Source organism: Amblyraja radiata, chromosome 5 (assembly GCF_010909765.2).
Source record: "Amblyraja radiata isolate CabotCenter1 chromosome 5, sAmbRad1.1.pri, whole genome shotgun sequence".
NCBI lineage: Eukaryota > Metazoa > Chordata > Chondrichthyes > Rajiformes > Rajidae > Amblyraja > Amblyraja radiata.
Genome location: NC_045960.1, coordinates 48499015 through 48515718, shown reverse-complemented (window position 1 = coordinate 48515718; position 16704 = coordinate 48499015). Strand labels below are relative to the sequence as shown.

Below are 16704 nucleotides of genomic sequence, written 5' to 3'. Positions count from 1 at the left end.
CAATGTGGTTTGAAAAAAAAATTCAAGTGTCAAAATTCAACAGGTATTTGAAAAAGCTGTGAATGGGCATAGTATACAAGACATAGCACTGTACAATCATCCTCAATTGTCATTTGAACTCATAATTCAGTCCTAAAATGAAGAAAAGAGCACAGTGGTCAGTGAGACATGGGTGCTAAATAATATTTTTATTCCACCTAATAAATGAAAATAAATTGCCCTGGTTTGGGCGGCACAGTGGCGCAGCGGTAGAGTTGCTGCCCCACAGCGCCAGAGAACCAGGTTCGATCCTGACTATGTGAGCTGTTTATATGGCATTTGCACATTCTCCCTGTGACCACATGGGTTTCCTCCCACACTACAAAGATGTGCAGGGTTGCAGGTTAAGTGGCTTCAGTAAAATTGTAAATTGTCCCTAGTGTGCAGAATAGTGACAGTGTACGGAATGATCACTGGTTGGCGCAGACTCGGTGGGCCGAAGGGCCTGTTTCCGCGTTGTATCTCTAAAGTCTAAAGTAAAAGTAGTTTGAAGTAGTGTACCTGGAGCAGCATGATAAAAGTCTGGTTAGGTTGGAAGACTGTGCATTTCTGTTAACCAGATCATAGGAAAGACATGCCTGTGTTGCATAGGATGTAGTGGAGGTTCACAAGGCTGCCAACAGTGGGTGAGAGTTGAGAGTGAGAAATTGCGAGGGAGCGTAGCGACTGAGGGGGAGAGGATGTGGGAGGGGGTGTGTCCCCCCTCCCAAGGTAGGGAGCTTTTCCATTTTTCAGCTTGTAATTGTGCAATTTGGTGCATACTGCAGTGAGTCTTTTAACTTACACTTGAATGCAACATTTATGCTTCAAATTGAATTAGGTATGAATAAGGTTAGGCTAAATTACATTCCTAATTACATTCCACAGTAGAGCCAGGCTCTGATGAACAGGTGCAGCACATGAATGACCTTAGTATATTCATGTATGGAAATCAGATTATAATTCATGCTGTTATGCATATATATAGAGAAACAAAAATATAAAAACAAGGCAAGAGGAGTCGGACTTCCATCACTGTTTTGCAAAAATAAATAAATCAACCTTACCCTTTGACTATAGAAACAAGACGAAAATAATGTCACATATTCAACCGTATATGGTTCAATGAAACTAAGATATATATGTAAAACATATATATGGAAACAGGCCGTTCAGCCCACCAAGTCCACACAGACCAGCAATCTACCATACACCAGTTGTATCCTACATGCCAGGGACAATTTACAGAAGCCAATTAACCTACAAACCTGCACTTCTTTCAGATGTGGGAGAAACTGGAATATCCAGAGAAAACCATGTGGTCATAAGGAGAATGTACAGATACTATACAGACAGCACCCGCAGTCAGGATCCAATCTGGGTCTGTGGTGCTGCAATGCATCAACTGCGCCACCGTGCCACCCCATTAAATTATCTTTTCTGTAATATATTTATTATGGTGTCACGTCAATAAAGATGAACACATGATTCTGATTTCTGCCCTTAGTTGGATAACACACATCTCCAGTCATTGTGTTTCATGGCTGGTTTTCAACCTTTTCAGTCTGAAGATCTCAACCCGAAACATCAGCTATTCTTTCTCTCCAGAGATGCTGCCTGTCCTGCTGAGTTATTCCAGCTTTTAGTGTCCATCTTCAGCTTAAACCACCATCTGCAGTTCCTTCCTACACTCTTTGTTAAGCAAAACAGGTCCTATTCTCATAATATTATTCACCTCAACTAAGTCTTTTCTTCACCTCCGTGGCTGCAGAGAATACAATCCCAGTTATGAAATCTTCCTTCAAAGTGAAAAAAAAATTCCAGCTTTGCCAATATGTTCCTAAATCGCCCCTGGATCCTCTCCAGAGCAATTGCACCATTTGGCCCTTCATCCCAACTTGTCCATGCAGATCAAGATGCTCCATCTAAACTAGTCCCATTTATCCACATTTGGTCCATATCCCTTTAAACCTTGTGTGTGCCAGTGTGTGTGTGTGAGAGTGTGTATCAGTGAAGCGGCGACAACACCCGGAGTGAGCGGAGACTTGGCGATGGCCAGGGAGCATTTCCCTTCCAGAGCGGCCGCCGGACACAGAGCCGCCGGAGGTGAGGGCGGGAGGCGTGAGCGGTGCCTCAGGGGGGAGGTTGCTGGGACCACTGCCGTGTCTCACCTATCACACCATCTGCACGGGAATGTGAATGCAGGTGAGGCAGCATCTATAGAGCGGTAGACAAAAATGCTGGAGAAATGCTTGAGTCTGAAGAAGGGTCAAAGTCAGACAAAGATGCTGCCTCACCCGCTGAGTTTCTCCAGCATTTTTGTCTACATTGCCATTTTAAATAGTGTGCGATGGACTTAAGCCAATTAAATTGCTCGTTCTTTACGGGAAACCCGCCGACAGAAAACTATTCTCATTGGTGAGTGTGGAGGAGTGCGACTTTATTTATTTATTTAACTTTTTTGTGAGCATGAGAACTTCTGTCATCGGCGTGAGACTTTTGTCAAATGCGTGAGTCTCGCTCAATGCATGAGAGTTGGCAGCCCTGGGTTCACCAGGATGTTGCCTGAGGTGGAACTTGTCAGATAAGAGGTTAGAGAGGATAGTTCCTTGAAGCAGAGAAGGTTAAGGGGCAACTTTACAGAGGTGTACAAGATTGTGTGTGGGATAGATAGAATAGGCAGTAAAAATCTATTTACCGCCCCATATTTGTGGAGGTGCTCAAAACAAGAGCCTACAGAAATAAAGTGAGAACAAGAGGTTTTAAAGAATTACCCCTCACCTCCCCCCCCTCACCCACACAAAGAAAAGGGGGTTGTAATTTGCCACACATCCAAAATGGTGGTGGAGGCAGATACTCTCACAACAGTTAAATAGGTATCTTTAGCAATCTTCAGCAGCCCCGATGTCGGTTGCTACTGCTGGATAAAATTCCATTGATACCCTAATTCCAAAATCCCTCTTTCAGAAAAAAGAAAGAATTCACATGAAATGCTTTTTTTTAAAAAAAGTAATGGCTCCAATTTGTCTCTGGCAAAATAGCAGAATGGAAAACTAGTTTTGTTCATGGTTTAGAATTTGTAAGAGGGAACATCAATAAGATGCTGAGCTTAAATGTCAATTTTTAAAGCTTGCTGTCTAGATGTAATGGAAATCTAAGTGCCATCCAACCTTGATACGGTAAATGTAACAGCATTTGAAAATTCCAGCTAATGTAATGTGTTTGAAGCAAACACAATCAGAATTCCAAGAGCAGAATCAAAGATATTTTGCAACACTCTGTCACTAGTTCAGGAACAAGATCTTTTTCACCATGGTGGTGAGTTTGTGGAATTCATTGCTCCAGAAGCTGTAGAGGCCGTCAATTGATATTTTTAAGGTAAAGATAGATAGATTCTTGATTAGTATGGGTATCAGGGGTTCATGGGGAGAAGGTAGGAGAATGGGGTTTGGAGGGAGAGATAGATAAGCCATGATTGAATGGCAGAGTAAACTTGATGAGTCAAATGGCCTAATTCTGCTCCTATCACTTATGAACTGGAACTACCACTGTTTGGGAGAAATTTTTAGAGCCAACCTGTTCTCTGCATTCCCACAACATTCCTCATCCTATTAATTTAAGCATACCCCAAATTTGGAAAGGGGAAGGAACGGTCTTCAGTGAGCTGTGAAGCTGCAAGTTAAATCTCTTACATCACCAGCACGTTCCTTTAAATAATGATAGTGCAATATGCTTCTGATTCTCTGGGATACTTCAAACATAGGCAAAGGTTGTACCCATAAAATCAAATTAGATTGGCAAGTGAAAATACCACACAAAAAAACAAATATGAATTCAGATACGAGTCTGTGAACAACAGAATATCAAATGTTATGATGTGCATAGTAGACAGAAGTGCCCGTGGTCTTCTACAGTAGACAGTAGATAGTCTGATTTCCTGATGGGCTCTATTTCACCCAGATATGGTCGCCAAATTTTTAAGGGCTAACTAGATTTGTGCCCAATTTGTACATTAAAAAACAAGTGCTATGCAGTCCAGTTTCTAGATACTAGCAGCAAAAAATAACAATAATTACAATTAATAATTACAATAGATGGTGACCAAACATCTCTATAGAGAAGGAATGGTTGACGTTTCTGGGCGAGACACTTCTGCAGAGACGAAACGTCACCCATTCCTTCTTTCCTGAGATGCTGCCTGTTCTGCTGAGTTACTCCAGCATTTTGTGCCTGTCTTCTGTGTAAACCAACATCTGCAGTTCCATCATGTACATCTTGAAACACAGATGATCAGAGAAAGTCCTGAAGGGCAGACAAAAGTTCTGGAGAAACTCAGCGGGTGCAGCAGCTTCTATGGAGCGAAGGAAATAGGCAACGTTTCATGCCGAAACCCTTCTTCAGACTGATGTGGGGTGGGGTGGGGGGGGGGGGGGGGGGGGGGTGGGGGAGAAGAAAGGAGAAAGGAAGAGGATGAGCCCGAGGGCTGAGGGAGAGCTGGGAAGGGGAGGAGACAGCAAGGGCTACCGGAAATTGGAGAAGTCATACTTTTCTTTAGAATCATATTTATCAATAACGTTTATCTGCACAGGTCTGTAAGTGTGGTGCACGATCAATACATCATTCATTCTACATTGCCCATCATTTCAAGGGAAAACCACTTAAAAATGAATAGCACAAGTTTTACAATAGAAACTCATTTACATTATGCGATGTCCAATAATGATATGGGGTTAAGCCAGTCTCCAGAGCAACCTGATAAAGGATGTTAACTAACAAATATTATCACATCCAGTTCAGTCTAACACACTGAATCTTTAACATTTTCATGAAGATATATGCTTAAATACATTCAATTACTACCCGTCCACCATCGTCCCAGGCAAGCTTGCAATTCGTAACACTGAACAGGGCTTTCTAATTAACACAGAACATTGAGAATGGTCACTTGATTGAGACTTGAAAATGATACCACAATCTCAAAATTGTTCCCATTTGATAAACTGGCTTCCGAGTGCATTTTACATTCAACATAGAAATAACATGCCCGATCAATGAAATTCAACATGCAACAACATGCCCGATCAATTATCGTTCTTTTCACTCGTTACAATTAAAAGAGGAAGGTGTTGTGAAGTTAAGTGTAGCCTACCTTGTCGCACTGCCAACGTGGTTGTGTAAACCAGGAACAGGAGGATGTAGTTGAGAAAACTCTGAAACACGGGAGTGTTGGCATGGAAGTCCTCCACCAAGTACTTGCTAGTCAGGCCTATACCACAGATCAACAATGATAGCACCTGGCCCAGTGCCAGCGACACCAGCAGCTCTCTAAAGGAACAAGCGATCTGCGTATTAGGACACAGTTAATGACCAACGACAAATTATTTCACGGATTTAGTGGCAACACAGATAGGGCCAGGAGGCAGCCATTTTATTTACAATTAAGATGGATATAAAACCAACAAAAAGATTTACAAGCTTCTGTAACAGTAACTGTTCAAAAAACACACATTTATTTTTGCCACGTTCAAAGTCTTCAGTAAGCATGTCTGAAAGAGAGAACAGTCAGCTGTCAGAACGACTGCTTTCACAGCCCAAGCCCCCTAGGTGAAATTGCAGTGTAAATTGAAAGGAGCTGCATTTTCAGGCAAATGGCTTGTCACATCATCCAGTGACCTGCCCTGACGACTTCACCCACAGTGGACACTCCATCTTCTCAGAGAGGCCCACCGTAAATTAAACTTTCAAGACAACAGGTTAATTATCTACCAATATCTGCTTCTTTGAGGCATCTTTTCCTAATGTGTGGGCTTTAATTTTAGAAGAAAATGAACAATTATAAAATCGTATGCACCTTCCTTATACATCAGCCATTCGGGACCTATCATGCCTTATATTTTGGATTATTTGAGGAGAAAAATGTTTTTGTTCCTTTCCTTTCCAGACCACGGAGACTTGCCCTCACTTTCCATCTCACCATCCTCCATATTTTGGACCAGCTTGCTGCCTCCAAGCACATCTCTAGCATTTTGAAGTAGCCATTTTCATCCTGACAATCTGGTTCACCAGAATGTCGCAGACAATAAGTGTGCATTATCTCTTCCTCGTGGCTAACATTATTGAATCTGTTACATGCTAAACACAAAGATGCAAGAGACATTATTATTGATTTACTCAACGGGATTTAAAAATACATTGATTGGTCACTGCTGATGCTGGATTCAGTACAACATTTTTTTTTGTTAGGCATGGTTCAAATTGAAATAGTTATATCTGGAGAGGACCAGGACTGGGACCTTTTTTGAGGATTGACAAGTGCCAATCCAGAAACTTAAAAAGTTCAACCGGCTGTGTATCATACTTGGAATAACTTCTCTATCAGATGCATGTAAAATAATGTCACTTCTTGCACTATGTTCCTTTACAGCTTTCCTGGGATTTCAGATCATGCTGTTCCGGGATGCTTCCATTGTTCATCATCCCTGGAACAACCAAGTTCCGACAGCATTTCCAGCAATGTTCTGTTTCACAAACAAGAATTTTGCTTTTCATGAGATGAGATTTAATTTTGTAATAACAACCACTGGCTTAGTAAATATATGTCAGCCAAAAGAGTAGAGTAGCCTATAATTATTCTGCCAGAAAAATTACATTTCCATACAAAAAGTTGTTTTGTTTTGAAATGTCTTTGGGTACAAAATTAATTTCCAAAGGCATCTTGACAGATGGCAGTTTTCAAAATCATGTGCAACATAATGTGTGTGCTCAGCCTAACATTTTCGTTGGGGAATTTAAAACAATAAATCAAAGTTGTCAACTTCCTGTAATATGGCAGCAAGGGAGGAATGATTCCTCTGGGATCCCAGACTCTGCACAATCACGTATTGAGCTCATGTCTTCAGTGCAGAATAGCCCGATTCAAGATCATCTGAATCACTTGACTATTCTATTTTTCTGTAATAATTCAAGTACTGCCTGTATTCTGAAATCCCGTTTGTTAATACACTTTTAACATAAAAGGAAAGTGCATGATTTCTGTAAAATACAACTACATCCAAAGTCAAAGTTATTGTGCAGGAAATTCAAGATTGAGTAACTTCTCTCCTTCACGTAAAAATTGAAGAGGAGATCAGTAAGCGGCAACAGTATAAAAGTCAAGTTAGTTTCAGCAGCAAGTGTGCAGTGGAGATGAGGAGGAGATTTAAAAAGCAGCTGTTAATATCCCGGTGTGACTGTTCCGGGTGTATAAAAAGGCAGGCACAGGCGGAGTGGCCTATTAAGAGCAGCTGTGTTGGGAGAGGCTAGGTGTTCAGGTGAATTGCTGTGTTTGAGGGCAAGTGTACAGCTTTTGACACAGAAGGCTTTGGCAAGGTGGCTGACTGGAGCGTGATGACAGGATAAGTCATGAGCTTTCTGTCCTGGGCCTCCTCCATTGTCAGAGTGAGGCCCAGCACAAATTGGAGGAACAGCACCTCGTATTTCGCTTGGGTAGTTTACACCCCAGCGGTATGAACATTGACTTATCTAACTTTAGATACCCCTTGCTTTCCCTCTCTATCCCCTCCCCCTTCCCAGTTCTCCCATTAGTCTTACTGTCTCCGACTACATTCTATCTTTGTCCCGTCCCCTCCCCTGACACCAGTTTGAAGAAGAGTCTCAACCTGAAACGTCACCCATTCATTCTGTCCAGAGATGCTGCCTGACCCGCTGAGTTACTCCAGCATTTTGTGTCTACCTTCGATTTAAACCAGCAAGTGTGCAGTTCTTTCCTACACACGGTATGTTCCTCCAGTAGGATGTGGGAAGACAGGGATACTTCCAGCGTCCACAAGGATTATACCTGTCCAGCTCCTGACACACCAAACAAGGGAAATGGAGCTGCGGCCGGACGTCCAGAAGAATGAGACAGGAATCATAGTGAAGTGGACACACCCCAGGTGCAAGCAAAAAGTAGATGGGCGATGGTAGGAGTAGGTAGATAGGGCAGATGAATGATAAGATTGCACGGTGTACAGAGTTGAGTTTTGGTTACCGTGTTGCAGAAAGGTACCATTAAGCTGAAAAAGATACAAGAAATTATGAGGATGCTGCCAGGACTAGAGGGCCTGAACTATTGCAAAAACCTAGATAGACTAGGACTTTATTTCTTGGAACGCAAGAGGCTGAGGGGTGATATTACAGAACTGTGTAAAACTTTGAAGGGAATAGATAGGGTGAATCCAGAATCTCATCATAAGGTAGGGGAATCAAATTTAAAGGCTACAAGTTTAGTCTGAGAAGAAAAGGCTTAATAGGAACCTGAGGGGCAACATTTTCAGCAGTTATTATATATATGTGACGAGCTGCCAGAGGAAGTAGTTATACAATACAATTATGAAATTTAAAGGAAATTTGGACTGCTATATGGACAGGATAGGTTTAAAGTTACTTGGGGTAAATGCAGGCAAATGGGACTAGCTTAGATGGGACATCTGGTTCGGAAGGGCTCAGGGCTGAAGGGCCTGTTGCTGTGCTGTATGACTCTAACCATATGTTCTAAAATCCATACATCCATCGCAGCAACCAACCCACACAGGAGTTAACTCTTGTCGCCACTTGTTCCAGCTACTTCCACTTAACTACCTAGCTTGAACTTGTGCCATTCTGCTTCCTCAGACATAGAAATGTGAACTTGCTCAGAATTCCATATCTCATCAGTATGGACAACGATTTCTTCCAATTCCTACTTTCACATAAAAACAGGCCTGACTACAAAGACCATGAGCGCATGTGTGCATCTTCTTCAGAACCACTAAAATGGAAACAGCACAATCTCAATGTAAATTAACTTCCATGTATTGCAGTGCACCACTTTTGTGAATTTTATGTTGTAAATATTACTGTAAAAATCAAAGTTACAACTTCTTATGTGACTTCAAAATTTGTTGATATTGGGAATTGGTCGAAATTAGTTCACAATAGTGGATGTTTCCACTAGTGGGAGAGTCTACGACCGAAGGTCATAGCCTCAGGACGTTTCTTTTGGAAGGAGATGAGGATGAATTGCTTAGCCAAAGGATGGTAAATCTGTGGAATTCTTTGCCGCAGACGGCTGTGGACGCAGTGAATGGATATTTTTAAGGCAGTTAGATAGATTCTTGATTAGTACAGGTGTTAGGAGGGAGAGATAGATCAGCTATGATTGAATGGCATAGTAGATTTGATGGGCCAAATGGCCTAATTCTGTTCCTATCTCTTATAACAAACACTTTGCAACACACACACTCTCTCACTCACTCTCCTCCTTGCAAGAGAAAGTGTTTAGCAACCGCAGGCTAATAGAAAGGCTTTTTAATAGCACAATATATGAACTAGAGAAGAATTGGCGATCACTGAATACGACTCATTTCCCTTATATCAAACTTTTTCCACATCTCACCATCTGTTCCGGTTTATAAGAACAAACTGATTCACATTTGTGCAGACTAGGTAAAGCATAGCTGACAGTCCCATTTCACTGCTCTTTCCCCATAGCCATTGCAAATTTTCTTCTGACAGTTATCCAAATCCCATTTCAAGACCCTTTTCCCAATTCTTGAGTTACCCATGGACAATAAAGTGCTGAGTGCAAAATTATTAGAAATCTCATAAACAGAGGCCTAGTTTAGAGATACAACACAAAAGCAAGCTCTTTGGCCCACCAAGCCCACACCAACCATCGATCACCCATTCACACTAGTTCTGTTATCCTACTTTCTCGTCCACTCTCTACACACTAGAGGCAAATTTACAGAGACCAATTAACAGACAAACCCACGCATCTTTGGAATGTGGGAGGAAATCTGAACACTTGGGAAACCAACACAGTCACAGGGGGAACGTGCAAACTCCACACAGACAGCACCCGAGGTCAGGATCGAACCAGAATCTCCAGTGTTGCGAGACAACAGCTCTACTAGCTGTGGGACTGTGCTGCCCTAGTATGATAGAGACTTTTTCTCGCAGTATTCCTGCGTGACGCTGATCTACTACCAGCATTTAGCTGAAGTCAAAGTCGTTTCTAAATGATAGGCTAATTTAAATTACTGGAGCAATTGAAATACACCCCCACTATATCCAAGCACATGAACCTGCACCACATCTCGGGTGAAATAACTGTCACTGGTTTATTATTAGCTCTCGAGGGTACTATTTACTTGCTTCTGAGAGGTAATGAATTCTCTCTGGGATCAATTACTTTTGTCTTAAGAGCTAGGAATTTTTAGGGCCTACTATTTTATGGTGAGCTAGTAAGCAGTTTGGTGTTGAAGCACCAAGGTAATTGTCATCTCTACCTTGGCATCATGTAATTGTTATTTTATTCCATCATAGACTTTAGGCATCATTGCCAAGGACAATAGACACAAAATGCTGGAGTAACTCAGCGGGTCAGGCATCATCTCTGGAAAAAAAAGAATAGGTGACGTTTCTGGTTGAGACCCTTCTTCAGAACGAGGACTACATTTATTGACTATTCCCAATTGGTCTGAAAGTAGTAGTAATGAGCCATTATCTGGATACACACTGATGGTACTCTTACACTATCGCTGCAGTGTTACAGCATTTATTATCGGCAAGGACGATGGCGGAGATTTCTATGGCAGACTGTTGGAGGGAAACTTTAGGGAGGCACTAGCCTCGTATGCCTTCTTCGTTAAGAAATTTGTTTTTGAAGGCCTTCAAGAAATTTTGTTTATTTATACCTGGGAATTCATGAAGGGAGATTTGCAAGTACCGATTTTACCTGGAGACTTGGGCATGAGGGAAATACAAACACTATGTTCAATGGTTAGTCAGTGGCTGTGGCCTCATTTGCACATCAGAATGTTGATTGTAGTCCGACCAGAATGGCATAATGATTGAAATTAATTTGACAGGAAGTTCAAGCTGCTACTGATGGCCCAGAGTGATCTGGGAGTCAGTAGCAGAGGCATTGCCATCAGCAAGGTGGGAGAAGTCAAGGCAGGGGAAGCCCAAGGTCTGCTTGTGGACAGTAGAAGATGTTACTGCTGGTGCAGAGGAAAACATCAACATAAAATTAAATACTCAGGCCAAGGTGCTGTCAGGTCTAAGACATTGAATCCGATTTAATATCATCTGTTACATAGAATTGCTTAAAGACAAAAATCAATCCCTTTTATTTTCTTATTCAAACCCAATAACAAGGGATGAAGCATCCTGTTCAATTATCTAAAAGGAACTCCACAGAAGTGGTCCCCGATGTCACAACTCACAACTCTTGGCATAATTAATAATTATATGAATAAGGCATTAATTATCAATTGAAATGAAGGCTGTAATTCATAGAGTAATACCGCACAGAAATTGGCCTCTCGACCCAACTCGACCAAAATGTCTACCTGAGCTAGTCCCATTTGTCTGCATTTGGCCCACGTCTCTCCAAATCTTTTCTATCCCTGTGCCTGACTAAACATATTTTAAATATTGTGATTGTAGCTGCCTCTGCAACTTCCTCTGGCAACTTATTCCATTTACTTACCACCATCTATGTGAAAAAGTTACCCCTCATATCCCTTTTAAATCTTTCCTTTCTCATGTTAAATTTATGCCCTTCAGTTTTTAACATCCCAAACACTAGAAAAGAAATTGACAATTCACCTTTTTTATGCACTTCATGAATTTATATACCTCTATAAGATCACCGCTCAGCTTCAGGGAAAAAGTATTTGCCTATCAAGCCTCTACCCACAACCCAAGCCCTCCAGTTCCCGCAACATCTTCGCAAATCTTTTCTGCATCCTATTCAACTCAATGACATTTTGCCCATAGCTGGGTGAACAGAGCTTCTTCAATCCATTGCACAAAATGTGAGCTTTGGAAAGAGGTTTCAAATAGCTGCACTACAAATTTTTTTTCAGCCTCCACAGGCTCCTGAATAAATGTTCCTCTTAATTCCAAGGCTTCCTGTGCAACAGCATGGCAACATTGAGAGCCTGACTGCTTCCACAAGTGAGATGAATGTGAAAGCTGCGATAAATTAAGGTAGTAAACTGGAATATAACTTGTTTGTGATGTAGCTCATAACCAACATGGCCCATTTTTCATACTTTTATTGCAACACCACTCTCAATTTTCTTTGCTTGTTGTGTACCTGTCTAAATGATACATTTTATTTGATTAGACTTTGCCAATTATTCAGCCATAGTTTAAGAATAAGGAGTAAGCCATTTAGAACGGAGACGAGGAAACACTTTTTCTCACAGAGAGTGGCGAGTCTGTGGAATTCTCTGCCTCAGAGGGCGGTGGAGGCAGGATCTCTGGATGCTTTCAAGAGAGAGCTAGATAGGGCTCTTAAAATAGCGGAGTCAGGGGATATGGGGAGAAGGCAGGAACGGGGTACTGATTGGGGATGATCAGCCATGATCACATTGAATGGCGGTCCTGGCTCGAAGGGCCGAATGGCCTACTCCTGCACCTATTGTCTGTTGTCTATTATTCTAGCTGGTTATTTCAGTAGATCAGATTAAAAAACCATGCAAGTTGCAATATTTGTCACAGACAAATAAGAGAATCCCTGCAGAATGAATCCCAGTAAATAACAATTCTTATGGACTTTCGGCTTCAATGGAGATAGTTCAATGGAAAGTTTGAGCAACTTTACTCCATTTTTCTTTAAATGGTCTTTCATTCCGTTATTGGTGCCCATGGATTGCCGCTCATCTACCTGTGTGGAAATATGACATAATACAGGCTGGAGAAATTAAATTGCAGAAGCCCATTGTGATCCCACAAGTACCTATCCTTGATATTTTGTTGAGTTTGGAAGAATTGGAAGGGGATATTACGCCAGGCGTACTGCTTGACGCATAAATGACACATGGCCAATGATAAAGCTGGGCAAGGAGAAAAATGTAGCTTCATATATGAATAATAACATTCGCCAAAAGTCAACTGAAAATCCTTGCAATTTGGAGTGATCATTTTAACTCGTGAAAAAGATGCAGATTTGTTTTAATGTTGGAAGGGTGACGGATCCAATACTAAAGGGTATGATAGAACTGAAAACTTACTGGGGCAGACCATCTCATAGAAATAATATAGGTTAGCAAGAGATATTATAAAGCCAATAACATGAACATTTCTAATGGTTGGGAAAATAGTATCAAAGGCCGGCAAGCTCTTTTTTTTAATGACCGTCCTAATAGGATTCCTAAATAAATTGTCTACTCTGAGCCTGGTTGTGCCACAAGTCAGAAAATTATTTATAAAATAGCTTATAAAGAAGAACATCAAGTAGTAAAGAGTGGAATTGATGAGAAGTAAAAATACAGGCACGGACCTAAGTTACAAAAGATACAAAGACACAGTAGCACACTGTGAATCTCTGATTAATACTAAATATCTAATCAGCATTCAGATGCTAGTGCAAGGAACCCTGTGCATGCAGGAAATCACAGAGTGATGCAAAGTGAATCTTGCATCGGCAAAGCACGACCCGTGCATCAACGAAGCAAGGAACACTCAAATGTTGCTTTAAGATTTAGTAACAGCCAGCCAGCCATACTCACAAAAAAAGATAAAGTACTGGAGTAACTCTGTGGGTCAAGCAGCATCTCCGATTTTCAGTCGGACCTTTTGTCCCAACCCAAAACAACACCTAGCCACGTTCTCCTGAGATGCAGTCTGACCTGCTGGGTTACTCCAGCAATTTGTGTCTTTTTTATTAAATATAAACCAGTTTCTGCAGTTCTTTGTGTTTTACTATTCTCACAACACATTTCTCGATTTAAAGTATTGGCTCCTCACAATTTTTATTTAACTTGTCCTTTTGTGCGACTTATGTTTGGGGCAGAGATCTTATTACAGCATGCAAACAGTTATTCCTACACCACAGATTCATGCATAAGGCGAGTTGTGGCACACACCAATAAGATGACGTGGGAAAAATGAACAAGAACAAAAATGGGTCTCCATTTAGTGACCACTGATACCTAAAGTGGGGAGAATCAAGGAAACAAAAACCACAACATTCTTCATAGTTATTGCCTTGATTGCACTAGCGACTCTGAGCTTCATTGTCTTTGCACTTTATTGTTTTCTTTAATTTATGGAATTTCTGGCTGTTTACTATGGTATCTACTGAGTACTATGTGTTGTACTGTTGCAAGGAAGAATTTCATATTTCGGGACATATGGCACTAAAACATGCTTGATTCTTGACAGTTTATATTGCATCTTATCGGACTGAAATGGACACAGCATTGATTAACCCTGCAAATCAAACTAGCTAATGATGTGTTAGGTATGAGGCCACGTGCATCATGTACAGGAGAACAGTCAGGCTCTCCAGAGGCAATTCATTTCCATTCAACTGGGACATTCATCTCACTTCCCAAAGGCACTTTGCCCTCATCATGCAGACTAATCAAAATTCCCTCTTGCATCGGCAGTAAAAGGTAGAATGATTGAAGCTCACAATAATAGAATCCAGAGAGGACCAGGGAGCCACTCATTTCATTTGTCAAGTTGTGCATAACTAAATTAACGCAGTGTGTTCCCAAAAAGGTAGCGAGCTCTAATCTATTTATTCTTCAATCAATCAATCAATTTTATTTGTATAGCACATCTAAAAACAACTCGCGTTGACCAAAGTGCTGTACATCATTTGCAGGTACTGATGTGCTACATACAGACCTTATTTACGCTCAACCTACTACACTAAACCAACGAATGCAGCTGTAGGAATAGTTGAGTTTTATGACATATAAAGAATTGATTGGGTATTTCTTTACTGGGATAACATTTTATTTTCACAAGTTTTTTAATTATTGGGTTGCATCTCTGTGATTTGCTGCAGAGTTCCTTTCACTAGGATTTGAATGTTGATCAAACCATCATTATCAATTAGGATATTGTGAATTTACACAACCCAAATTTAAGCCTTACTGACTACAAATTTATCTTGGGACCGCTCATGTGCATAAAGTATTTGATTACAATTCTTTCAATGCGATTGTAATTTCTGAAAAAATATTTACACCTTCACGCCTGCAAATGTTACTTTATCATCTTAGTTTACTAATACATTCTGCATTAAACAAATCATCTGAAGTGCGTGTGATATGTTTGGCTGGTCCAACAGCATTATATGGGCTGTTTGTGATCATGAATCAGGTGATTGATATACTGGGTTTCCCACCCGCTCATCCAAACATCCAACAAACCAAGGCTAGGTACTTCTACAGTTAAAATTTTGCCACTTGCTACAGCACAGAGATAGCACAAAAGAGCTGCTTCACCAATGAACCCAAGAGAAAAGATGAGACATGTCAAATTTGTCAAAGTCAATTCTGGCTTCAGACTGCCTTGCAATGTTTTATTATAAAGAGTGCAAAGGGAGAGATTTGTCACATAATTCCATATACACCCTTAATCATATTTAAGGTCATAGAGATTCAAACCCTTAGGGCATTTTAAAGCCAAAGACTTGGCTATGCCTGCTCGATTCAACATGATCGGGCAAATAGTCCTCAGCGCTTCTTTTGTGCCAGTGTCTCATAGCTCTTCAATTAATTGAACTTTCTAAAACTTATCAATTTCCGCTTTAAATAACAACTATGATCACAATGCTCCAGGGTTGAGAATTTCATCAGTTTATACCCATCGAAGAGAAGTTTTCCTAGAGACCTCAGTGGTTTAGGATATGTTTAGATTTATCTCTAAACTCCACAATTTCTTGTGGTCTTGGAAAGAACTGTTCATAGGTAATAGGAACAGAATTAAGCCATTCAGCCCATCAATTCTACTCTGCTGTTCGATCATGACTGATCTATCTTTCCCTCTCAACCCCATGTTCATGCATTCTCCCCATAACATCTAATACCCTTACTAATCAAGAATGTTCCCAAACCAAGCAGCAATGCAACTGAACAACATGCATTCTATGGTGCATCTGCATTAGTTTGTAAGAGTCAATAGAGACATGCTGAATTTCTTCAGTCTCCTAAGGAAGTAGAGGCATTGATGTGCCTTCTTGGTTGTCGCATCCATATGGTTGTTCCATGACAGATCGTTGGTAATATTAACACCAAGGAACGTGAAGTTACCGGACAAATGATGGTCAGGCAAGTGACCGTCCTTAATCTTCTCACTTCCTCTAAACTTATTCACGATTCTCTTTCTTGTGGAAGTATCTTGATATTTATGGCACTATGCCCCCCCTCAAGATCTTGTATGTTTGTACAGCTTTACCTCTTTTTTTTTTTAAACTTCAAATAATATAGATCAAAGTTCTTTGACTACTCATGTTCTTTAGCTCTCATTCCAGGAATTAAAGAGAAGTTTAGGGTTTAAATTCCAGAACGCATAGTTGAACCAATTTAAGGCACAGCTTTTAATAACGGGTCCAAGGAAATGGGGTATATGTGTTAAATTACTATGCGTGTGTGCGCACATGCGTGTTCATGAAGGTCAATTGCATGGTAATGGAAAGATCAAATATAATGGTTTTTAGTTTGAGAAATGCACCTTCAGCCCACCGAGTCTGCGCCAACCAGCGATCCCCGCATATTAACGCTATCCTACACACACTAGGGACAATTTTTTATATTTACCAAGCCAGTTTACCTCCCTACCTGTACATCTTCAGAGTGTGGGAGGAAACCGAAGATATCAAAGAAAACCCACGTTGGTCACGGGGAGGACGTACAA

At 40.9% G+C, this 16704-nt stretch overlaps 1 protein-coding gene across 1 annotated transcript in view; it reads right to left on the bottom strand.

The window, feature by feature from the left end:
• The window catches only part of slc35f1 (solute carrier family 35 member F1), a 267278-nt gene that overhangs the window by 160377 nt on the left and 90197 nt on the right, over nucleotides 1-16704 (bottom strand). The window contains exon 2 of the mRNA XM_033021169.1: nucleotides 5168-5343. Within this exon, the coding sequence (XP_032877060.1) occupies nucleotides 5168-5343 (176 nt within the window). The remainder of the gene's footprint in view (nucleotides 1-5167; nucleotides 5344-16704) is intronic.